General features: G+C 41.6%; 1 protein-coding gene across 3 annotated transcripts in view; it reads right to left on the bottom strand.

Annotated features, from left to right (window-relative positions):
- Positions 1–242: 242 nt before the first annotated feature.
- The window catches only part of LOC125898542 (transcription factor COE1-A-like), a 109,773-nt gene continuing 83,540 nt past the window's right edge, over positions 243–26,475 (bottom strand). For 2 of the 3 annotated variants that reach the window (XM_049592372.1, XM_049592371.1), the window contains exons 11-17: positions 21,104–21,192; positions 9,058–9,123; positions 8,448–8,610; positions 8,162–8,344; positions 5,941–6,138; positions 4,158–4,226; positions 243–2,780 (exon numbers count right to left, since the gene is read on the bottom strand). In XM_049592372.1, the coding sequence (XP_049448329.1) occupies positions 4,159–4,226; positions 5,941–6,138; positions 8,162–8,344; positions 8,448–8,610; positions 9,058–9,123; positions 21,104–21,192 (767 nt within the window). In that variant the 3' untranslated portion in view covers positions 243–2,780; position 4,158. The remainder of the gene's footprint in view (positions 2,781–4,157; positions 4,227–5,940; positions 6,139–8,161; positions 8,345–8,447; positions 8,611–9,057; positions 9,124–21,103; positions 21,193–26,475) is intronic. The other variant, XM_049592373.1, reaches the window with a different exon arrangement.

Genomic DNA, 26,475 nt, shown 5'->3' on the forward strand with positions numbered 1-26,475 from the left:
GTCCCCTGGTGGCTGGCTGCAGTATGTAAACCCCTCCCCCTTTGTGTTAACGGACATGAGCCAAATTTAAACATCAAGGTACACATCAAATAAATTTTTGCCAAAGATGGTTTCTGTCATTTAGGGTAGGTTCTTATCTTGCTGGGCTATGTTCAAGTCTTAATTTTCTTGATCATAGTGTGGCATGTCGTCAGAAATCACAAAAAAAGGTCATAGTTTAGTATGTCGTCAAAAATTGCAAAAAAAAAAAAAAAAAAGGCCATAGTTAAGTAATTCATCAACAATCTAAAAAAAACTATTGTAGTTCAGTATAATGTTTATGTCGTCAAAAATCTCGAATAAACATTATAGTTTAGTATTTTGTCAAAAATCACAAAAAACATTACAGTACAGTATGTCCTCCAAAATCATGAAAAAAAGTCATGTGTAGTACATCGTCAAAAATCATGGAAAAATGTCATAGTTTAGTATGTTGTCATAAATCATGAAAAAAAGTCGTAGTATAGTATGTAAGTTTGGTTCTAATTAATCATTTGATGCTATAACGTGGGGGTATGACATCATAATTTTGCTGCTTGCGATCGGTCGAGTCGGTGTACCGGCGGGAACTCAGTACCGTGGGGATCACTACTGCATAGACCTGGGCTCCAAATTATGTCACCAGAGCAAGATGGTGGCGGCTCTATCTGGGATATTGTGACTTGATTTTTGTACAGTGGTAGGACATGGCAGCCATCTTTATAAACAGTCTATGGGCCAGATCTTCACAGGCAACTGATTCTTGTTTATCAAAGAGGTGGGATTTACTTCATCTGCACATGATGCTAATAAGGCTCTGTGTCCAGTTAAGAATCCAAATGTACTTTTACATAGTTTCTATTGGTGGCAAATGTCATCAACCTAAACGAAAAACTAAGACGCATTTATGAACTGTACCTTTGGCAGGTGTGAAAAAGACAGTTGTACTGATGTATGGCATTTCTGACTGTGTATGACAAGAAAGAAAACTAGCGTAGAAGCCGTGGCATACGACTGCTTAGGCCTTAATGTCTCAAATAAGGGCTTTGGCAAAACTAACACAATCATAAATTAAGTAAGACTTTTGAAGCACACACACTGCAGGGTTGAGGGAACAGTGACAACAAATCATCAGCTACTTCTTTCATTGTTGCACACTGGGTATTTAAGACATGTCGCTGGCTAATTATCCTGCGCTGCAAAAAAAAAGTCTTTCTTTTGGAAATTTTTACTTCTCAAGAAAACAAGTGCAAGATGGGATGCAATAATGCTGCAGTGGTGTTCAATTATATACAGTTGTACTGTAAACAAAATAAAAAATTGAACTGAATTCATGGGCAGATTTGAAACTGCAGTGGAAGATGTTTTCACAAAAATTTTTAAGACTCAGTTATACATATAATGACATTCTTTGCAGCGCAGCATTTAAGACACACCACTGGATCATTTTCTCACTCAAGTTGTCCATCACACCAGATAAGTGGGCAGGTATCAAAAGAAACACAATCTGATTGGCTGGCTGATGGCAGGAAGAATATAAAGAACACAGCAAACCAAAAGAAAAACCAAACAGAAATAAGAATTTATGTATTAAGACAAACATTTGAGAAGGCAACCCTCACACAACAAAATCAAACTCAAAATGGCAGCAGTCTTTAAGACATGTTCCCCCTCTTATAGAGGTTGCTGTGGCGGTGTCTGACTTTGTAACAGATCGTTTGGTAACAGGGTCGAGGGACGGACTCAGTGGCAGAGTTGTTGGGTCAAATCTTCAACAGTGAAGCTGCTGTTGGCACCCAGTGATCACACACTCATTATGGCCCTTTTACAGTCAGCTCCTCAAGTCTGTCCTGAATCTGAACTGCAACAAGTCTCATTTCTTGAATCTTGCACGGTGGAAATATGTGTCTTCTTGGTTTGTTAGATGACTGAATTTTGTTTCTCTCTGCACTTGAAAGATTTTCTCCTTCTAGAAAATGTAGCGCACTGGAGCAGCGGTGCAAATGTATGTGAAGCGAGCTCAAAGCAAACATGGCGACTGGCTAAAACTGCAGCATCTCAGTCCTTCATCTGATCGATTAAATGCAGAGGAAGACCTCGCTGTCTGAGTGTCTGTGCAGAAAGAGTGACGGTGGTGTGGATTTGGCAATGAGAAGTGAAAGTGTGTGTCTGGTTTGGCTTGTCTGTGTCGGCTGGATTCGACCCTATGTGAATCCCGCTGCCTCTTCATCATCATCACCATCATCGTCAGGTATTCTTCACATTATAATCCTTCATTAATGACCAAACTTCATAAATAGAAAATCCCTCATGTGAGATACAGTTAGAGGATGATTATCACACGTTAACTGTTGCACAAAAAGAAAAATCACTCAAGGGAAGAAGTGGATTCTCTCCAAAATAAATACACCTCCTGTGTCCGTGGAGAGTCAAAATGTAGGCGTGGCCGTTCTCCTATAAAAGCATCAAGGTGTACAAAGTCTAAACAACTTATTTCCTCGCAAACAGTCTTTGTCTTTTTTTTGTTCTTCGTCTGTTTTTCTTGCAGTTGTTTTTGTGTTAGAAAGGGCCTGAGTTGGGTTTGTTCCTTCAGATCGGGACAGCTGCTTCCATCCCCGACTGGAGTCTGACTCGCACCGAAATCCTCCACCAGGATCGGTGTGAGTGTGCTTGGTTCATCTCACACACAGTCTCACACACAAACACACGCACAGTCATGCACTCACACCTTTACATGGGTGGGACGATCATTCCTGGGATTGCTGTTGGGTGGAAAAAGAAACAGAGGCAGAGGAGGGGAGGGGGGGGAGAGGGAGAGGGAGTGAGAAAAACTTTTAAAACACAGCCAAATATTTTTCATCGTCATAAAAAAATTCCCTCGTAAATACATCAATATGTTTTCCCATCTGTGCAGCTGTGTGACTGCAGCGACATTTAAAACATCAATAGATGAATAAATCAGTAAAATCGAGCGGGGACACATCATATAAGTTGGCTCTTGGTGATGCTTTCTCACACTCACACACACGCACACACACACATTTAATTCTGTGCGGGAACAGTTGGCGTATTTTACTGTATGTTTGTGTGTGTGCCTGACAGATTGCATCATGGCGTGTGTTGTATTTAAACCCAAGGGATGGGTGTCAACATGTGAGAGGCAGAGCCCAGCCCATAATCACACACTCACAAACACACACACAAACACACACACAGCACAGTTGAGAAATGATTAAATATATGTTTTTTATATATTTCATGGTGGGTGAAAACTTTAAAGAGAAAAGAGTTCGTTTTTTAGTACCAGTGTGACAAAATACCGCAAAATGTATTGTTTCAGTGGAGCCTCCGTTTTTCCCCCTCATTTTCTTTTTTGTCTCAGGAGCACACACACACACACACACACACACACACACACACACACACACACACACCATAGGGCAGGTATACTGCCAGTACAAACTGTCAAGAGAGTCGAACAGCTGTCATTGTTGATCGCTCCCTAGTAAGCTGCCAGTGTGTGATCACCCAGTGTGTGTGACAGAGGAAAGTGTGTGTGTAAGCTGTAAGTGGGGAGTGTTTATTTCAGCTGTGCTTTGAGGCTGAGCTTTGAGTTCCCACACCCCCGCACATGCTCTTTCTCTCTCTCTCCACACACACACACACACACACACACACACACACGGAAAATCAAGAGCAAATGCACACACAGCTAAACAAAACCAGTGATGTTGAGAAATAAATGCTCTCTGCCAAATGTCTTTTTTTTTGGGGTTTCTGTAAATATCTAACTTCCTGTCTTTTTTTCCCAGCCAATAGAAAGACAGGGGGTGTTACCAGGCAACAGAATAGCTGCATCTGTGCTGTGGGATGAGATGTGGATGGAAAAGTTAAGGAGGAGGAGGATGGAGAGGTGATGATGAGACAGAGGGAAGATGGAGACAGAAAAAAATGAAAGTACGAGATGAAAGGAAAGTTGAGGGTAAAAAGTCAGGAAAGTGAGTGATAGATCAGAAACAGGGATAAATAATGTCTCACGTGCAAGACAATCATCACTTGATTGGAATAAGTCAGTTTAATGAAAGTTGCAAATGCAATTAGTCAACAAAGTTGGAGGAAGAGAAAGTTGAGGGACATACTTCAGGTGAAGGCCAGGCCTTGTAGAGAGCTGGCTGTTGAGTACTTGCTAGAGTCCACAAATGTTTGATCTGGTAGAGACACAGGCAGAACACAGACAGGGGCAGAGTCACGACAAAGGAAGGGTGTAAGGTGAGAGGAATAAAAAGAGGGAAGGGTTATAAGTCAAGAGAAAAGACAGGAGGGAGGAGAGAGAATGAAACAAACTGTCAATCCAAAGGGTGAAGTCATACAAGTTGACTTGGATAAAATTGTCCATATTGTCCTCTGCATGACAGATTTAACAGACAAACCTCTCATAATAGTTTACACATATCTTGTTGTTTTGGTATGCTGACACACTGACATTTAACAGATATAATGTTTTTCATGTTAACCATCTTTAACCCTGTTTACACTTGGATTCCTCCACGGGGTTATCTTGATCTATACTGTCCTGTTCTGAGAAGCACCGTCCTCCAATTGCGGAAGGGCTGAAGCGCAAGAGATTCCCTCTACCTGTTTACGCTTGGTTTTAAAATGCTTCTTGCACGATCAGAGCTCAAGTGGACAGCACTAAACACGTATGTTTTGTGTCCTGATGCGTCCCTGACACAGACTACGTCATCACTACAGGATGTAGTGGTTGTTTTGCTGCTCTATAACTTGCCCATTTTACAACTAGTTGGATGAAGTGTTGCGTGAAGTGTTTTGCCCTGTGAAAGGAGACATGTTGAATTCTACTGACAGCGATATCTCCAGATGTAACGAAAAATCATGCTGTTGTGACTATCGAGAGCGTGGACATAATAATTCTTGCGCAGGGATACTTAACTTGCTTTGCCCAGGGCCACTTTTGCAAAATGACAGGAGGCCAGAGGCCAGTTAATAAACAGATATTAATTAGTCTGGACCTCTGCCGGGGGGTCCTGGGGGGCCTTCCTGGGCATTTTTGTTAAATAAACAAACTTTATTTTGATGCTTTTAATGCACTTTAGCATCTTATTTACATGAAAATTAAAAAAAAAACAACCTAGTGTCAATCAATTTATTTTGATAGTAAAATTAGAAAATGGTCTGCGGCCATCAAGCACCCCGTTGTGGACCTGATTTGGCCCCCAGCCTGCAAGCTGAATATCACTGTTCTAATGAAAGTGATGTAGGCAGCAATGAAATCTTAACATAAGAGGTCAGCTGGACACATGACAGACACAACTGTAAACGGCAATGTGTCTAGGCTGTGTCCAGATCATCAGAATGCATTTTAAACCCAAGTGTAAACACTGTTTTAGCGTAGTCTGTAAGCATGTTAACATTTGCTACGTGATGGGAATTAGCTGTGCAGGTATTTGGTCATAAACCAAAGTGCTGGACGAACTAGACCAAACTAGATTAAATGAAAAGGGATCAACAAAGTTATTCCAGTTCATCCTGAGGGGAAAAATGAATGCGTGTTTGAAATTTCATGGCAATCCATTCAATACTTGTGGAGAAATTTTCCACAAAAAAAAAAAAAAAGTCTAATGGAGTCTAATGGTGGCACTAGAGGAAAAGTCAAATGACCACCAAAGTTGTTACAATTCACCCATTAGAGACCATAAATGTCTGCACAAAAGTTCATGGCAAATCCATCTAATGGTTGTTGAGGTATTTCAGTCTGGACCAAAGTGGTAAGTGGTAAGAATATATGCTCGTACTGACTGATCAGACAAGGACGTGACAGGGACTCTAATGGCAGTATATCTGCTGGGGAAGTCCTCCTGCTAAGCATCCCCTGACTGACTGACTGTTGTTATGGTAAATTACCTTGGAGCCCGTTGCCATTGGCGCTGGTACAGGAGGGTGGCGGGGAGGAGGAGGGCCTGACCACTGGAGCGAAGGCAGACTTCTGCTTAACGGCCGCCGACACCATGTTGGCCGGAGAGAAGGAGAAGACGCCAGAGGAGGAGGAGCAGTTGGAGGGGAGAGAGGTGGAGGAGGCCATAGTGGGACTGGAGGGGACAACTGGGGTGGTGGTAATTAAATTTTTTAGCGGAGAGCAGAAAAATAGGGAGAAAGGGATGAGAGAGATGGGATGAAGAAGACAAGGGTGGATGAGGAATGAAGGGTGAAAATAAAGGAAAGAGACAGATTATGGTTACTGTATTGAACACGAGGCTCCAACTTATTGTCTCATCAATTACATTCAAAATTCTGTACAATGTGTGATGCATAATGATATACATTACATGTTGGGTCAAAGAAATTTGACTTCGATATGTGACTTGAAATTGGCCTTTTGGGAATAAACAATATGGCCAAAAGTCTGTAGACAACCCTGTCGACATATGTTTGCGTTTAAAGGCCCAAACACACCAAGCTGACTGCAAAGAACTGGTGGCAACGAAGGCCGACTCTTGCGTCTCCTCAGGTCACTTAAATCTTAGCCAAAAAGTTGCACTTCAACACACAGCAGAGACGACAGCTAACAGCCAACTAGTATGTATGTTCTCTGCCTGCGTGAGAGGAAATAACAAACCGTTTCTGCTCTTCACGTGCACTAAGTTTAACCACCAGTAATTTCACTTGCTGATGGGCATTGCCTCTCCAATGCCGATTCTACATGCTGAATAGGCCAATAATGTTCGACTAGCGCTGAAGGTGAGGGACACCCCACAAAAATTAGGGCAACAGACACTTACAGATGATTTTTTCCCCATTAAAGGTTTGATTTGGGAGAGTTTTTCCTTTTCCACTGTGAGGGTCCAAGGACAGAGGAATGTCCTACGCTTTAAATCCCTCTAAGGCTAATTGTACTTTGTGTTATTGGATTTTATAGATCAAATTGAAATTGAAATTACTCTTTGTACAGCCCTTTCAAGCATGCTTTGTGATTGGGCTACAATGAACTTTGACTGGACTAATCTGTAAAGCACTTTGAGTTGCCTTTGGGTATGAAATGTGCTATATAAATAAATGTGCCTTGTCTTGCCTTGCCTCATCGATGACCCGGCATTGACCAATAGCCCATCATCGGCTTAGTGTGTCAAGGCCCTTTGTCAGGGGTTGTTTTCTTGGTTTGGGTTAGGCCCTTTAGTTCTGATGAAGGGAAATCTTACTGCTGGCAACAGTTTGGGGAAGGCTCTCAAGTGTTTTAACATGACAATACCCCTACACACAAAGCCAGGATCATAACGAAAGAGTTTGGCGTGAGAGAACTTGACTGGCCTGCATAGTCCTGACCTCAACCCTGTCCAACACCTTTGGGATTGATTTTAACAACCAGACTGTGAGCCAGGCCACTGCTCGAGCTCACTGATGCTCTTGTGGCTGAATCGAAGAAAGTCCCTGCAGCCAGGTTCCAAAATCATGTCGAAATTTTTCCCAAAGAATGGGAGGCTGTTATGGAGGCATGTTGATGCCTGAATGTGATGTTTATAAATCAAATGTTAATATTCATGTTCATATTCACCTTTAGCCATGTAGTGTATTTTTAAATTGTGGCTTAAAATGATCTTTTATAAGAAGTGACACCTAAAGGTTCCACTCTTCCAAAGTCAGATCTTCATTTTCCATCATCACCATCATCAGTGAGAAAAATATCAGCAAGCAACATCTCACTGAACCCCCCTTCCTCTCTCCCTCTTTCTGCTAAATGGAAAAGAGATACAATAAACCAACAGAGAGAAAGGAGGTGTGGTTGTCAGATGAAAGGAAGCAAGGGAAGGAGGGAGGAGATGGACGGAGGACAAAATGGAGTTGGTGATTGTTTTTGAAGACACAGAGACAGAAAGCCCCATGGGGGAATCTCCACTCGGCAGATCTGAGACTTTCACTTCCTGTCCACAGACGTGTGTAGGTACAGTGTGTAAGATCTGCATGCATGTATGCAGTGCTGAACACCTGTAATCAAACTGGTAGCTGTGTAACTGCATTTTGAAGTAGCTCGGTGGCAGCTAAATGACTCTATAATAGGTAACATCAGTACAGTGTGAGTGTGTGTGTGTGTATTCATGTCTGTAAAGTAAATGCACACGTGCACACTCACTAGCATAAGGCGAGTTGGCTGCAGAGCCATTGAGGAAAGTGGGCGAGCCTCCCAGGTTGGTCATGCCGGTGTTGTTAGCGTAGCCGTTCATGGTGCTGGTGACTGAAGTGTAGCCGGTCTGCTGAGGCGTGGAGCTGGGCACGTAACCATGAGGAGACACACTACTGCTGCTGCGCACGAAGCCTGCAGGACGTGTGGGGGAGAGGAATGGTCGAAGTGAAGTGAACGCAGATCATTCAGGTAGTATCTTGTTGTAAAGTGGTGATGTGCATTTGAAAAGTCTTACCCTGATTGCCCTGCGGAGGTTCCGAGACGTTGACAGACAGCTGCCCAGTGAAGGAGTTGACACCCATCATGCTGCCGTGGGTGGAGCCGGAGAGCTGGGTGTGTCCTCGTGGAACGCTGTAGAGAGCTTCTGCAATGTCTGCTGCACGCTTCAGGATGATCTCCTACAGGAAGAGAAAAGCATTAAGATTGATGACAACAAACAGGACAGGTAAAATAACCTGCGTTCTAATACCCATACTATTGTTTAGTATACCAGAAAATATACCAAAAGCTCAATGACAGTTTATTGACAGCTGACAATGATGGATGACAACGAATTCATGTGCAAGTACCACATATTTTTTGCACGTCGTGGGTATAATCAGTACATCAATATCCCTTAATTTCGCACTACAAACTGCGTCAAAAATATGAGCAAGAGGGTTAAAGTTCATGATGAAGTTGTATGTCCTAACTGTGTGTACACTCCATACAACAGTACTTTCACAAATGCAGTACGTAGTGAAACCAAAAAGAAAAAGTATAAAGGAATGGAACATGTTAATTCTCTTCACTGTCCTTGTGGATATTTGTGTGTGTGTGTGTGTGTGTGTTTCTGTGTTCCTTACCTGGTTATTGTGGGGCAAACCATAAAGGGCTTCTACCAGGTCGGCTGCTCTCTTCAAAATAACTTCCTGAGAGAAACACAGAAAAAGAAGGCAGCAGTATTAGCCTCAGTTTGTACTCAGTTCTTTCATGGGAAAAACATCAAAATTCATCAATAAGTTACATCAAGGTTTTAGATGCATGTGAAGATATAAAGGCAGATGCACAATCACACATAAAATCACACACATAAAAGTTATTAAAAAAAAACAACAAAACACATGTGCAATCTTTCCCCCTCCTTTCTCCCCCCAACGCACCATCACCCAACATCCATTTCACCATCTATTCATGATAAACAAATTGCTCTTCATTCCTTTTAAAGGCAGATTATCTGCTGTCAAGTCAAGTGCTTTTATGTGTCTTTTTTTCCCTCTGTGTCTAAATGACATCTTAAAGTGACAGGCATTTAAAATATACTCTAAAGTAAATCTAAAGTGCTCTGTAGGCTCTTCTGCTGTGCATTGCTGTTCAAATGAGACCACAATGATCCAATGTGAGCCATTCTGGAGTGACAGCCCTTTAAAGGATAACATCTTAGATTTTTTCCCTATATTCTATGATCTAAAATTCTCCTAACAGTGTTTGTAAAGATGAACAGCTTTGCGGCAAGAAGGACTGGATTTGGCTTGGAGTTCGCTCGCGTTTATTGTTATCAGTTATTGCTAAATGTGATGTTTCAATGTCCTCCTCCTCCTCTTTTGCTTCCCGTGGTCCATTTTCACCTTTCCCTCCACTGCTCCAATCTTCCCACTCTGCCTCCACATTGGGAATTGCCCTTCTTGTATTCCCCACCCACCAAACCCTTCAACAATTTTCTCTTTTTCCCAGTCTCTTTATTGTTTCTCTTCTCTTCCTCACCCGCCCACCCTCTCAGCTTCTCCCTCTTCCTCTCTCGGCTCCCACCCCGGGGTCTAAGGTGTCTTGTTTAACAGTTAATGTGTTGTCGTTTCCACAGCGTGAGGCCACCCGGCGACAGAGAGAAAATTACTCCGTGCTTCACAGTATTAACCTGCACTGTGTGACACACACTCACACACACACACTTATGGTTGGCTGCATGTGTGCTCCTTTTGAGTTTGTGCCTGGTGGAACATATTGCCTCTCCATCAGTGTGTGTGTCTGTGTGTGAGTGTGTGTGTGTGTGATGATATGAGAGGTCACAGAGCCAGTCAGCAGTTTTAGTGTGCCTGTCCATGGTGCTAAATTCAATCTTTTACACATTATTATGGCCAGGCTGGCTCTCTGTTAACCTCTCATTATTAGACTGTTGAGCTGAGCGGCTCACACACACACACGCATGCACGCACGCACGCACACACGCACGCACGCACGCACGCACGCACGCACGCACGCACGCACATATATACTCACTCCCAGAAACCTGATCCTAAATGTTCGAGCGGTTCCAGTAAGGCGGTAGCTGATAAACGGGAAGGAAAGATGATCCTCTAGTAACATCATCATTATCGGGTCTGCAGGCTTCTGCTACTAAATCACTCAAAGCCTCTGACTGCTGGGATCGATGCACTTTGAATACTCTGCCTGTTTACGTCTCTTCATATTTAGACACACAGCTACTCGAATCACCTAATTAATCTCTCCCAGGTTGCGTCTGTAAATAAGAATGCATTGTTTGTCGGATTACCTCCTGTTCAATACGAATGAATAATGCTTCCAGCTGCATTGTGTTGATATGAATGAGAATGAAAGTGCTGTTGTCGATCTTGTGGGCATCATTTGTGTTTCAAAACTGATTAAAAAGTCTAAAATAATCCAGCTTTGACGTCCTGAGGGCCTAAACTTTTGTTAATAGGATCGCCTGCAGCAACAACAAAAATACATCTAATTGTAGCAACAAAATGAAAATGAAATCGGGGAGTAAATAGATCTTTCAGGTATCAGTTAGTGCCACAATACAGCAAAAATGTTATCTGTGTCCTTGATGTAATGATTTGCATGTCACTAGGTATCTATGTGCCCGGGTTAAAACTGAGATACTCAGTTGAAAAGTGAATATGTTTTACATATCAGGCACTGATGATAGAAACTGTTGTTTCAACAGCCTTTTTAAATTTAAATTTTAAATTTCAATAGGTCCCAAATCAGTGATGCCGCCAAGGGGTGGCCAGGGGAGGGCAGAGCCACCCTCGCTAACCCCCACCCTTGTGAAAATAATTGAAAATAATTGGAGGCCCCTGTGTGGTGTTTTCAAACTTTATTCAGCTTGTTCACAGTAAATGTTTAGTTCTTAAAAACCACTGTACTCCTTCAGTTAAAGTTGTATCTTTGTCTTTTTAAGAAAATGTAGCCTACTTGAACAATGAATCACCTGACATGTACATACAGACACATAACATTAAAACAGGATTGCTGTGGAAATCAGAATGTGTCAGAACTAGCATTTGCACATCAGATCATTTGTACATTAACTGTAAGACAAGAAACCAAAGTATATCATTATGCAATTCCTTTACTCTCACACTGACATAGTTTTCAACTAGCCTATATGCAGTGTTAAGGCAGTTCTACGAACCAATCTTGCTGCCTTCTGGCTTCAGGTATACCGCTTGCAGTCAGACACGCTTGAATTGACCAAAAAAAGGAAGAAAAAAAAAAGAGAGGGATCCCACGAGAACTGTATAAAAATGGACTTATTTATTCTAGAAGAAATGCGAAAATATTCTCATACAACAGCCCCAATTGACTATATAAAAAATAAACGAAAATACGGCTTCAAGCCTCTAAGACAACCTATTTAAGGACAAATCAAATGCGGTCAAAAAAACTGTGTAGTGCCACTCTACCTGAGCCAACCTGAGTCCCAAATTACCTGACAAGATATGAAAAATTTCTGGGGGTTCAACTGTCCCAAATATACCTTAAAGTGTGGTCATTGAATATCTGTTTTAACCCCAAAATTTCAACCCTGTTAGATAGATAGTTTCTGCCCCTACTCCAACTCCCGACCTCTTAGACCCACAGAACAATGTCCAACGACTGAGGCTGGTGGGTAAGGGAAATCGTTCCTTTGCAGTAGCCGCTCCAGAGCTCTGGAATAACCTTCTGCTTTCTATCAAATGCCCCCCCCTCTATTGACACTTTTAAGACAAATCTTTTATGTATGTAATTTTTCTTACTAGTGTTGTATTTGTTTCACATTTGTGTGTCATTCTTTTAATCTGTACAGCACTTTGGCCAGCTGCGGTTGTTTTTAAATGTGCTCTTACAAATAAATTTGATTTTGTTCCTTTTTCAGAAAAAATATTGATCATTTACAAACATACATAAATTATTTTGGCTCTCCCTCTTTCTGTCTGTCTCTCTGTCTCCCTCTGTGTATCATTTTGTCATTTAAATTGTCTATACTGCAATTGTATTTTGTTGATCTGTTCTGTACGCAAAATATGTATTGCATGTCTGTCCTGAGAGTGATCCCTCTTTAGCTGCTCTTTCTTATCTGCTGTGACAGTCCAAGGACAGAGGGACGAGTCAAATTGTGATTTGTAATATTGGGTTATATAACAAAATTGAATTTCAACATTCCGAGACATCTAAAATACATTGCACCACATTTTGTCCAGGGATGAAGTTCAATCTCGACCTTTAAAGTAGCAGTTTGACAAGATAATCTTAATTTCAGGTACTCTTACTATCTTTTTCCAGTATATTATGGCCTTCATCAGCAAATGAAGTCTGCTCGGTATGTAAGAGGACAAATTTAGTCCAGTTCTGACCTGGATGTCACAATATGCAAATCACTAAATCAGTGCTTTAACTGGGTTATGTTGAGATTGACCCTCTCCCTCACGTTTCTGTCCATCACCTGCTGTCTGGGTTTACAGTAGATCATGATGAATTATGACAACAGAGTGACAGGAACCAACTCTGAAACGTGTCTTTTTTAATCACAGATTGCTGCCTTTTTTCTTTGATTCCTGTAATTGCTGCAATAAAGCCTGATTTTAAAGCTTTAATCTAAAAGTAAAACATTCGCCTTGATTCATGTCGTGGTCCTACACCGTCTTTATCTGCTGTCAAATATTTATGGAATATACGCCTGACATGTAGCCGTCATTGTCATGTCTTGTCAGTCTTTAAAAATAATTTTCAAACTGAAAGCCTTGAGTTTATTTAACTCATCATCAAGACTTTTTTTTAGTGTAATCTATTCTTGTCTGTTTCAGGTATGCAGACAGACAGTGAAGAAGAGGATGAGTGAAAGAAAAGACAGATCTGCTGGCAGAGAGAAAGAATAACAGGAGGTGTCTAGGTGCTTTTACTGTCTGAGTTATGACCAGCCCTAATGTGATAACCATACATTACACACACTCTCTTTCACACACATACACACACACACACACACACACATGAACGCACACACACATGTTGTATGCATTAGGACCAGGAAATGCTGAGCTGAGTATCTGTGGGGTCAGATGTGTGTGTGACGTGCGTGTGCCAGGCCAGCACAGACATGACACACACATGACTTATTCCTCCCTAATGCTGGTACATTAGCCGCTTGATCCGCTTCTAATGTCCCATTAGGGATGCCGTACATGCAGGGTCACACCTTGCACAGAGATGATGTCATACTGTACATGTAGGCTCAGAGGGATGTGGGCCACAATCACACAGATACACAAAAGTATTGATATGTGCGCGTGCACACACACACACACACACACACACACACACACCCTCTGGGGAACATCTTCTAATATGTTGATGGCGTTAGGATGTGTGGTTTCAGATTTCCTCTCTTCGCACTGCTGGACATCGACATGTGAGTTTAAGTGCATGTATATATTGAGATGGTTTCATCTCTGTGTGTTCATGCATCACTAGGATTACTCATTTTGGTGAAGCTGATGACATGACCTCAGTACAATGTATGACATCATAAAAATGAGTCGCGTACAGATGTCAGCTGTGTGAGTCACCAGAGGAAGTCACCAGTCTAACGGGGGTGACACACACTGCTCAACCGTTCAAACCTTCACTGAGAAACACACATTTCTGCACATAATGATTCCTTCTGAGAAATAATTACCTCCAGTATAACTAAATAAATCGGACTGTTCTTTTAAGTTACACCAACAGACTGGTGCTTCCATGGTGCTTCTTTTTTCTAGGGATCACAAGTCAAGTTTACATTTGAATATAAAGCAAATTTTGAGAAGAAGAAGAAGAAGAGGGAAAAACATTAGGGCTGTCTCAATAGCTGCAAAATTGCAATAGCACAGTATTGACAAGCCAACCGCAGAAGATGGCAGCCAATGCCACTACTGCTATGTTCATACTTTTTCTATGTTTCATGGGAGCAACACGTACATACACTATGCTGCAAATGCCAGCAGCAGGACAAACTGCTGAGCATCTATTGTGTGCTGCACATATGCTGTTTTTTTGCAGTTTGCTTCGAGTTTGTTTTAAAACTGCGTCCATCAGAATAAATGAAGTAATTTGCAAAAACAACAGAAAGTGGTGGTAATATCATATTTCGCACTCTTGAGCCACCCTTAATAACCGCAGGGGAAATTCCTCTACCATGACAGCCCTAAAAATGAGATGACTTAATTTAAAGAGAACCAGTCAGCTCTGAAATGATGGAAAACAGGGTGGAAAATACAAAAAAAAATCAAAAAAAAAAATCTGGCATTCATGATTGTTTTATGTGTTACTTGGAGGAACACTGATGTTTTCCTCAATTTAAGATTCGTCAGTATTTTCATCATGATTTATTTGCGAAAATGCCTCCTCAGTGCACTTTGTAGCATTTTGGTTTTATTTTTGTTCACAAACTTTTTCACCTCCGCTAAGACTAATTTTTCCACTCAGGCTTTTTTATAAGCACAAATTAAAAACGTACATAAAAACAGGTGAAAGGAAACAAAATCTGGGTTCATAGTGGGTGCTGGTGAAATCATCAGATTTTATTCATTAAGTTACAGAAAATATTCCAAAACCTGAGAGGGCAGCTATTGTCTTTCAGTGCTGTTTTATTTTTTCTTCTATCATTTATCTGCTGCAGCAAAGAGGGCTAAAAGCCAAGAGAGGTGATTGATTTCTTTTTGCATCCAAAGAGGCATTTCTGCCTCTTACGCTCTTAGTTACTGGCTGATCGCCCACACAAGAAGATCAGCAGCAGATTAGAGTATAAAAATGGTTTCATAGCCAAATCCAGTTCTTGATTATTAAACATGCATTAAAAAGAAATGGCTATTTGTTGCAGCATTTGTATTACTAGTGTTTGTGCACTGAGAAGCTCCAGGTCTGGGAGTGTGCACAGTAACTGGGGCATAAAAAAGCTGGAGTCCCACGGAAAAGTCCCTGATATACCAACAAATACGTCCCAGACTGTTCCATGTAACTCTGAAGTGTTTCAAATGGGACAATGAAAACACAAGCGGGAATTCACAAGGAATGGATTTCAGCCACTGATAGCACCATCAATTGTGCATCACTTGCAACCACCATACGTCTCATCTCAAGGTCCGAGTCACACTAATGATATTACAGCACAAAAATACGCATTAGGTTTTGCAGCTGACTGCAGTTATCCATTTGGCAAAGTATAAGCCTTTGCACCAAGAACACAGTAGGCAGAACAATGGCAGAAAAAGAAAAGTAAAGTGACATTTTCAGATAGCAAGCTGCAGGTCCTGACCGACAAGGTGTGGCGGTTCAGGCGAGAAACTGAAACATGACAGAGAATTAATGTGTTTGGTAATTTTATTTAATATCCCAGTTTGCCAGTGCAGCAAATGTGTCCATGTTACTGAAATACACACAAACAGCAGAAGAGCACTGAGATGCGATTCGCTTCGCAGCACAGTCACAGGTGCATCTTACCCTTTGCAGATGCTTTGAGAATTACACAGCTTCTTTTTGTCTTGTGCAGGTTTAGTGGCCGCAAAAGCCGCACAAACCTTCTGTGAATTCGCCCTTATGTGTTTTCAGGCTTCTCTGTACATATGTGTGTCACTGTGTGCAGTAAGTGTATGCGCACATATGGATGGATTCAGAAGAGATCAGAGTGACACAAACTGGCAGCTGAACATTAGTGTGTGTGTGTGTACGTGTGTGTGTGTGTGGCAAGCAAAATCCCCTCAATGTTCACTGAACAATTAAAGAATTGGCTGTCCACTAGTAATCCTCTCATACACTCCACTGCCCCGTCTGTCTGTCTGTCTGTCTGTCTGTCTGCCTGTCTGACTGACTGTCTGCCTTCTTCATAGTACCTGTAGCAAACTCTCATAACTTCAATAAAAAGGCCGATCGATACTCGCAACGAGCAGGCAAGTGTGTGTGTGTGTGTGGCGCCAATCACAACACCCGGTATATTCAGTCAGCCACCCATATCAATACATGCACACACACACCACATACATACATGCAACAAACATTTTCATATCATTACAACATGCATCCAGCATCCAAATAAATACAGATGAGACAAATACATTTACAGTCTCTCTCTTTCTATCTTTTTCACACACACACACACACATACATACACACACACACACACACACACACACACACCCCCACACACCCAAGTTACTGCTGGTGAGCAGCAGCAATAAAGTCGCAGGGTTCGATCGACCACTAGTCTACACCATGATGAATTACCCAGGAACGCACGTACAAATGCATGCACACACACAGACACACACACACACACAGACCAACACACACATACATGTAAGAAGAACATTGCTCTAAACAGGGACCATCGACTGTACGACACAGTTAGCAGCAAAAAGACGGAGACATCAGACGTTCAACTTGTGTGTTCAGAGAAAGTTTCAGCTTAAGTCTGAATCAAAATCTAACAACGTGCTCTTGATTTCGTCATGATGGAAAAGCTTTGAAAGTTACCCAACATTTTGGCACCGAATCATCTTTCTATCGTCCATTGGTTGGACCTGATACTCGACTGATGCATCCAGCTACTCTGGTGGCATATCCAGCAGCTTGGTGGTTCTTCTTGTAATTCTGCCTGGAAATATCTTGTGTGACATCATGTTGCTTTTCATAAACCTGACCGGTTATCCACGGGAATAAGAAAAATACAAACAGGCCCAGTAAGGTTCAGAGCCAATGTAGTTTTTTAATAATGCTAAAGTGCTTAATGGTGGACTGGGGTCAGACGTGATATCAATATTTGGTTCTTAAGGTATTTATGGACCCATTAAGTACAAGTAACATGCTCATTTGTTTTATTTCACCTGACAAGCACAGCCACCAAAGAAAGTATTTGCCACTATTAAAATGTTAGAGTAAATGTTAAAGTCCCCATGAAATCAAAAATACATTTTCTCAGTTTTAATCCTGTGTCCCTATGTTAACTGATCACTTATCTCTTGTTACATGCCAGACAGACAGGGTCGGCACCGAGGAATCAGTCTGAGAGTGAACACTGCAAAGTCTTGGATGGGAATGCCGAAGAACAATCAGGCAAATATTGTCAGTGAGGCTGGGGTAAATATACTGGCTGTGTGTAATCAGGAGCAGGTGAAGAAGCTGCTTTGATGAGGTGGGAAATTATTGAACGGGAAATGGGTGACTGGGCAGGTAGATGTGAGCAGGTGACCAATAATGCAGAACTGCGACAATAACTGGACACCACTCAAATATTCAGTTTCATAGGGAAATACGTCACAGCACAGCACTGTTACAATGTCATACTGGGTATTCTGGCTCACTGTATGCATTTGTGCTGTCTGTGTGGGAGTGTAATGCAAAAACATAATACCAAGAATAATAAAGGAAAAAAAGAAATGATAATAAAAGAAAAATAGCTAACTAGTTATGTATCAACCACACTTTTTCCACACTCCTGTATGCTTCATGGGAACTAACAGCTCAATATGCAGGTCTGACCAATTAGATTGCTCGGATCAACTTATCCGTTGTATAAATAAATCTAACAAGAAAAGTAGTAAAGCTTTATTTCCCCTTTACAATTCCGAGGAAATCCAGGCAGGAAAAACAGGAAGCATTACAGATTCTGTGTTAACAAGGTGTGCATCATGCTCTGTAAATCTCTCACAAATCAAGTTAGGTGTGTGTGCGTAAAAAAGTGAGTCAATGCCTCTTCTGCTCTGACTCAGCCTTTACTAGAAGGCTGAGCTAACATCACTTATGGTATCACATACTTTGGGCTGCTAACATCATTTCCTGAACAGATTTCTCTGCAGCACTCATTGTTAGTCGCTCTAAATATAACAGGCCGGGTCATACTGAAGGTAAAAGCTTTTAAAAGAGCTACATTCTCCTCCGAGGGGTTGACTTCATTGCTCCACTCTATTCTCGACTCCCACCGCCTTTTGCAGAATTCATGATTTAGTTTTGTCAAGACTTAAACAACACTGTTGCAGCACGTCTGATGACCTTCGACAACAACTTCCTTTCATGACACAAACAAATCACCAGTATCAGAAAAGGAAGATACAAGTTACTTCATGGAAAGAACAGTCACTGTATTAATGTGCACAGTGTTTCATTTGGCTCAAGTTTTTAAATCAAGTTCTAGTTTCGGAAATATGAGAATTCGCTGCCTTTCCACATCTTAACATTTGAGCAAATTGAATTGGTTGGTAGGAGAAAAGCAAGACATTTGATCATCACCTCAGGCTCAGGGAAATAGTGATGTGCGCTTTTTAATGATTCTCTGATGTCTTATAGACTAAAGTTAATCAATTAATCATGAAAATAATTGTCAGACTAATTGATTATGAATATAATCGTTAGTTGCAGCCTTAGGGCACCTTACTGGCACTGGAGGTTGGCAATGATTGTAAACCTCATGCTGCGTTATCGACTAATGTGGACATAATTCTTATGATACTGGACTGAATTTGACTGCACTACACAAGTCAACTATTTCTTACCTGATCTGTTAACACAATCAATTAAAACTATCGGTAACAGTTCCTAAACATACTGTAATGGACTGGGTGACGTGATGTTAACTGTATGGCTTCTGTCACTGTTAAGAATGTGTTATGTTCAGCTACAGTAAAAAGGTCTGTAATAGCAGTTTCTCTGTCAGTGATCATGTTACTCCCAGCCAAGTTGTGCACTTTCAGACGCTGTGAAGCCTGTTGGTCAATACTAGCACCTATGAAGGTGATTTGTGTGAGATACCCACCTGTGATTGGCAGAGGTTTTAGTAGGCAGGGTTGTTATTCCTGCTAGTTTATGTGTCTATAGCTGAGGATCGGGTGTTGTTGAAGTAGCCGCTAATGCAGAGAACACCTTGCAAAGCAGACAGGTTTGTTTTGTTTTTTTGGATTAGCTATGGCCCACAATAGTCAATGTTAAAGTTAAGGAATAAAAAGCCAGGAAAACAAGTTCATGCCTCGCTATAATACTCTGGCCCCTAACTGTAAATGCTCTAACATTAAGTAATACTTAAGGGAGTTATAATGTTTAAAGCATTAATAAAGCAGCAAACAACTATTTGCTATGTAAAGATATGGTGGAGTAATGGTGTCCTGAGCAGAATGAAGTCATACTCCCTATGTGTGTGTCGCAATCTGAGTTTCTGTGTTCTTCGTTGTGGTAGCTGGTCCGGCTGTTCGTGCATTTTAGTGCATGTGAGTCTGTGTGTGTATCCCACTGGCTAGCTAATCCCTGCCGCTCTGCACTGCGCTCATATGGCAGTTACTGCTAATACTGGAACAGCGTATTTGCCCCCAGGTTAACACTGTTATCTCTCTCAGCACTGTTGCCGTTGTTAGCATTGTTCACGGTGTTAGCACTAGCTGCTAGCACCATTAGCTGCTAGCCACTGGTTTAGCCACCTCCAAGTTAAGAGCTGTGTGCACACAGTCCTGGCTTGGACTCACAGATATGCTTCTTTAATTCTCCCCAAACAATCTACTACTAAACCAAATATAGCTTTTAGATTCAGTCACGTGACCCTCGCTGTATTTATCCTGTTTCCTAAGGAGGCTATAACATCAGCATTCAGACAACAATGAGGCTGAACAACACTATAATAACAGTACAGGATACTGTAAACAAGTGAAAGTAATAAATACTCCTGACCATGAATCCACAGACTTCACAAACATTTGAGGTTTGTCTGATGTATAGAACATGTTCCCACAGTGACAACACACATCACATTGCTAACACATGAGCTATAGCCAGGGTGTTGGCACGGCGATGATGACGTTGTGTCATAGCTAAATCATCACATCATGACCGGCGCCCATTCTTTAATGATGTCACGGCAAAGACAGTCAATCCTGGATTGGCTCTGGTGGAGACGGGGAGCCAATCAACAGCAGCTGTTTGAAAGGTCATGACCCTGCCCACCCAGGAAGACAAGTTCTAAGTTGAATCAGGTCGGCTCAGTAAGCTCACACACATACACAAACAAACACACATATACACTCACAGACTCACACATATGCCCTTTGAAAAGTCACCCCGCATGTACAGATCAAGATGACAGGGGTTCGGTATCAAAGTGGCGCTCATCGTTTGGTGCTAATTGTTTACATCTGCTGATCCTTTAAACACTCCACTTGATCTCCAGCTGATAAACAAATAATCAGATATGACTCTCTGATCTGGAGAAGATTCAAACGCTCACCCCGTAAACGAGTTTAAGCAGCTCACACACACAGAGTTCATGAAGAGGTAAAAACACAACCCACAGGAGATTTGAAAACACATACTCTGCTCAGAAATATAAAAATAACACACACACACAAAACAAACAAAACGTAAACACAAAATTATTTTGTTCTTAGTGTTTTGAATTAATGTGCGTGCATCTCTGTGTGCTTGTTCTTTGATAGCAGAGCAATTCAGTGCAGCTCTGTGTAACTGAGAAGTTGCATGTTTGATCTCTGTCAGAGCTACAGTTTCTCTGTTGAAGTGCCCAGAAGCAAGAGAGGAAACCATTCTGCGCACTCTGGGTTTATCGTCCAGTCAAAACATCAGCTAAGTGCACAAAAGGTGAATGTAAATTTCTTCCCATACCTTTGGCAGCCTCTCTGGGTCCCCAGGGTGCCGAGGGATGACCTTCTGAAGCCTCTGGAAACCGTAGTCGATGGTTGGCTCATTCAGTGCTGCAGACAATACAGAGAAACAGAAAGAGGAATGAGTAAAAATGAGAAAAATGCTTGGTTTATAGTTCAGCTACAGAGGGTTATCTGCATTATCTTGACAGAATTTACGAAAAGATGTCATGAAATCCCCCCCGGACAACGGTATGGAGTGAGCACTGCTAGCTATGCCAGTTCACCTGATGAACCCCTGATTGCTTGGAGCTGTTGCAGCATCACTCTGACTAATGCATGTTTATAGGTTCTGTGTGTGCATGTGTGCATTTTGGGCCAATGTGTGTGTGAAAACTGAATTCCACCAATAAGGGATTAATAAAATACTCCTACTTCTTCACCTCTTTGAAAAGTGTGAAAATGTAGTGGTGACCTCATGCTGCATGAGGGCTCCACCAACCCCTGAGATAAATATTTGGCTCTTTACCTGTTAAATGAAAACAGCTGCTTGCTGTATCTGTAAAGGATGCTAATGCTCCAAATGAGGTGAAGGGTGCTACAAAGCTGAGTCGAGATCTAATTCTTTGTGGGTTTCTCACTACAAGTGACCTTTCGCGTGTCATGTGATCCATTTTTAATGTAAAAATGTATTTATTATAGCTACTTGAAGACATTTTTTACAATCCCAGTTGCTTTCTGTCACAAAAAGGATGTTGTGGCCTATTTGGTTTCAGTGAAGGAGAACACGTGTTAAGATTTTCCATCAGCCTTTTCTGTATTTCCACCATCTGCTGCTTCTAGAAAGCTTTGTTTTTGCACCCTTAACCTCTTTTATGGTGAAAAGCCATCCTGCTGATTTCCAGCAAAATCCCAGTGGTGTCATATATTGTAAAATATAGAGAAAGTAGAGACTGACCAATGAGCGCTGATGGAAAAAAAAGACAGCTGACTCTCTTCTACTTTAATCTCATTATGCAGACTTCCCTGTAGGATTTCACATTGACCTAATATACTTAATATGCACAATATCACTGTTATGGCTTCCTCCACATCCCACTCCTTTCTGCCTTATCGATTTCAGCTGGTTTATGCCACAGTCAAATGTCTCGCTTTAAAGCTTCAGTATCCTTGTTTCCAAAAGAATATGGCAGCACATTATGGGTGTTAAAATGTTACACAGTGCAACTTTAATGCTGTTGGTGTTCAACCTGAGCCTGCATACATGATAAACAGACACAGAATCACAACATCTGTGCCAATCAGCAGGGGGGATACGAGCGGTGAGGAGAGAGGATGACATCCCATTTTGTGACATTTTGTTCCCAAGCACCACGCTGGTATCTAGTAGGTTTTTTTTGTAAGACTGGGTTGGAAAATAATGAACCTGCTCAGCATGATTTCTAAAAGCCGACAGAAGCCTGGAGGTTAGAGAGACGGGCTTGTGACTAAAAGGTCGTCAGTTCAAAATCTGGCTGGGAAACTTTAACTGGGGAAACCACATCTTCCAACAACTACTGTGAGTTTTTCCACTGGACTTTCTCCAGTGAACCGCCTTATTGGACAACAGGGGAGGACTGGTTGTTCTGGGAGGCTCCTGGTTTGAAATATGTTTTACCATTTACATACAGTCTCTTTCAAAATAAACGCACTATGTCAGTACAACAATATGAATTTACTTTTTTTTCCTCCAACAACTAACACAAGTGGTTGGATTTAGGCAACAAAACATGCAGTTGGCTTTAGGAAAAAAGAACAGGTTTTGGCTTTATTATTTTACAGGACACAAACACCGCTCTCCTGGGTGAAGGCCAGTATATGTTGGTCCCATCCAACACCCCTCCCGCCTGCCCTACTCAGATGTTCGCTGTCTTAACTTTCATTTTTGTCCTGCCACGTTTCCCTGACATAGCCAAACGCCATTAAACTATAACAGCAACCAGCTGCGTATCATGCCGACGTTGAAGGACAGCTTTTTCGTCAGTTCCTGATGCCGCAAGTCACTGCCCAAGTGCCGGATTTCAATGATTTTGGAGTGAGACTGAGTTGGCTTTTTGTGGCACTATCCTCGCCAATTGGTGGCTATAAAACACCCAAGTTTGGAGCCTAAAAAGCTGAAACAGCAATGACTTGTTAGAACACAACCGGTTTGTTGATCTTGAACAGTGGTCTACAGTAGTCTACAGTTGGCAGCTGTCTCGCCCAGGTGACACACCATTCATCACAAATGGTGTGATGAGAAGTCAGCTCATCATTATTCGTGTTGTGCAGAAACGTGTAATGCCAACATTTTCTTCTGGTGACTGGGCTGGTCTTGTCAGTAAAACCTGAGACTTGACCTGCAGTTGTACGTGTCTTGAAAAAAATAACACAGAGCGCTGAAAAGTTGAATATTTGGTCTAAACTTGCCACTCAGACTCAACTTGGAAAATTCTGATTCGGGTACATGCAAATGTTCAGAAGTGGATAGGCCTGGTGGAGTATCTAATGCTGCCAAAGGCATCTGTATGATAATACAACTGCAAGTATAATTTAAAGGTTCTTAAAGAATGCTTAGTGTTCACTTTAGTGATACAATTACGTTCTTCTGCAGTCTTTATCCAATCAGTATGTCAATCAAGACGAGCTCTGAAAGCTCTGTCAGTCGTAGTGATGGCTTAAAATACTGGGTGTGTTAATCTGCACTGAACATGTGGCTTCACCCAGTTGTGCTGAAACTCCTATGCCAAAGTTCCTGTGTGCGTGTGTATGGCAGATGGAGGGAGGAGAAATGAAAGAAAAAAAGAGGTAAAGAGGCTGCGTTAGATGAGGAGATGTAGGTGTGGGGTGCAGAGGGTGTGTGTGTGCGTGTGTGTGTGTGATGTCCAAATGTGCAGCTGGAGTGATATTTGGTACTTTCCACATCCAGCAACGATAAATTACTTGCAGCTGAATGTCTTATGTGTTGTTTTCTAGTTTCTTTTCACATGTGTGTGTCCGTGTGTGTGTGTGTGTATGTATGTATGTGTGTGTGTGTGTGTGTGTGTGTGTGTGAGTGTGTTTTATATGTATGTCTGTTTTATTATCACATCACACCCAAGTTTCTGGTTTCTGTTATGTCCTAAACCACTCAATTTGTTAGCAACATAACTTCATAAATTGTGAGCTGTAAAAATACCAGATGTTTAACTGTCATGAACAATACTTCTCCCACTCCGAGGAAATGTAACTTTTTAAAATTCTGTACAAGGTATGACTTTATGCTTTAAGAAAAGAGACTAGAAGATTCAGATGAGAGAAGAGTTGGGAGGATATTAAGAGGAGAAGAGAGCATTTGTTAAATCATCCAAAAAAAAGAAAGGGGAAAAAAAAAACTAAACTCAGTTATGGTTGAGAAAAACAAAACTACAGAAACAGCTGCCTAACAGTCAGTGGGATATCAACTGTCAGAATTAACTGCCAGTGTCAGATCCACTCTCTGTACATCTCTAGAGACGTTTAACCGATGCCAACTCTAATATAACACACACACACACACACACACGCACACACACACTGACACAAAGACACATAATGTACACAACAGGATGACCCTGAGTACTTTCGATGCCTTGGGCCTGAAGTGTTTCCAACTGACTCTTTATTAATAGAACAATATGCTCCTTAAATGATCGGATGGCGTGTGAATGTTTGTGCGTGTGTTTATGGGTTTGTGTAGGTCTTTGTGCATATGTGTGTGTAGGCTGGTATCAGAGTGCATATGTGTGTGTACTTTGAAGGCAAAAGGTCAGGTTTCTGCAACGATTTCTTTGGCGGTTTCTTTCAGCACAGAAACAGAAATAGTATCAGTGCAGCAAAAGCCATCCAATTGATTACACATCAGCTGTAGAAGGCAATGGTAATAACAGCCATAGTGTATCCACCACAGACACACCGATCACTCTGACACCAAAAAAAAAAAAAATCTCCAAACTAACAGATGGATTTCCCAGCGATGCAGTTTTGATTTGTGTGACTACTGCTGAGAAACTCCCAACGAAGGTATTAACTATCCCAACATCCAACGTGAACGACAAAACTGGTTCCTGTTTCCCAGTAACAATCAATCTCGGTTAAGAGTGTTTTCTAGCAGCATATGTTTCCCAATGCAGAGAAGAAAAGAAAGAGTGAAATAAAGAGTGACTGCATGTTCAAAAGGCAAGTCTTAAAAAAGTATGTATGATGAGATAGTTGTACGATTCCTCCTGTCCATATTGGCTATGAAGTGATCCCTAAAGCCCAGTTCAGACCAAAGATTCGCGACAAGATGAAATCATTTTAGAACGTTGCAGAGAAAAGTTGCATCGGTGTGAACTGGCCGTCTGAGCTGGACTCAAGCCAACTGATGGTGTCACCTGCACCTTCCATGGTTTTAGAACGTAATGTACGTCGCCTGTGTCCAAAGCCAAGTGGCTTGTGAAGTCCCCTGGTCAAGTCAAAATGACTGTAGGCAGTGTGTTTGCTTGCTGCGGCTTGGTCCCTGCCGAGCCCTCTGTTTCTGTCCTCACATGTACTGGTAACGGACGGTGGGTCACTGGTGCTGCTCGCTATATGTGCTTATGCCCCCTCACACAAACACATTTTCATTGCCAACTAATTGGCGCTGCTTACTTATATTATTGTGGCGCATTTACTTTCAATACAGACCATCTGATGCTCGTTTTGTTTCTGTTTTTTCGACGTTTCGCCACTTCTACAAATACATCTGTAGCCAGTATCTCACTATCACTATCCTCATTCATATTTTAGGAAGCTACGAATTATATTCAGCCACAAAATAAGCCTGAAAAGCTGGAAATCAGAACAGAAGCACAGAGAGTTATTGCATACAGATGATACACCATCTAATCTAGTTGCACTGGTGTGAATGGTTTTTAGAAGATTGTAGAAAGGCGCATTGCAAGTAGGTGCATGTTTCAACTTGTCACATCACCAATCTTTGGTCTGAAATGGACATTACTGACACAATTCTAATGAAAGTGATGGGGGACAAATGCATTATTAAGTTCATCTGAAGCTCATGGGAGGCACCAACACTCTAGACAAATCAAGGTAGTATCTTGCAAAGTTTTAGTCCAACAGTATATTAGCACAAAATCCCCCCATTTTTGTTTCCTTGCTGAGTTGCTGGGAGAGATGACAAGAAGAGGAAATTTTGTAGTAAAAAGTCTATAACTTTTTAAGATCAAACTTGAGCTTCAGCTGAGCCTTAGAGTACATTTTTTGCAGAGAACGACGACAGCAGATTTTGGGGGAACTGCATTAGAAAGGGATCTCCTTATGGCCAGTTGGAAAGAGAGAATGACAACAGGGCCCAGTGACTCTTTTAACAAACAT

The sequence above is a fragment of the Epinephelus fuscoguttatus genome, linkage group LG12 (genome assembly GCF_011397635.1).
Source record: "Epinephelus fuscoguttatus linkage group LG12, E.fuscoguttatus.final_Chr_v1".
NCBI lineage: Eukaryota > Metazoa > Chordata > Actinopteri > Perciformes > Serranidae > Epinephelus > Epinephelus fuscoguttatus.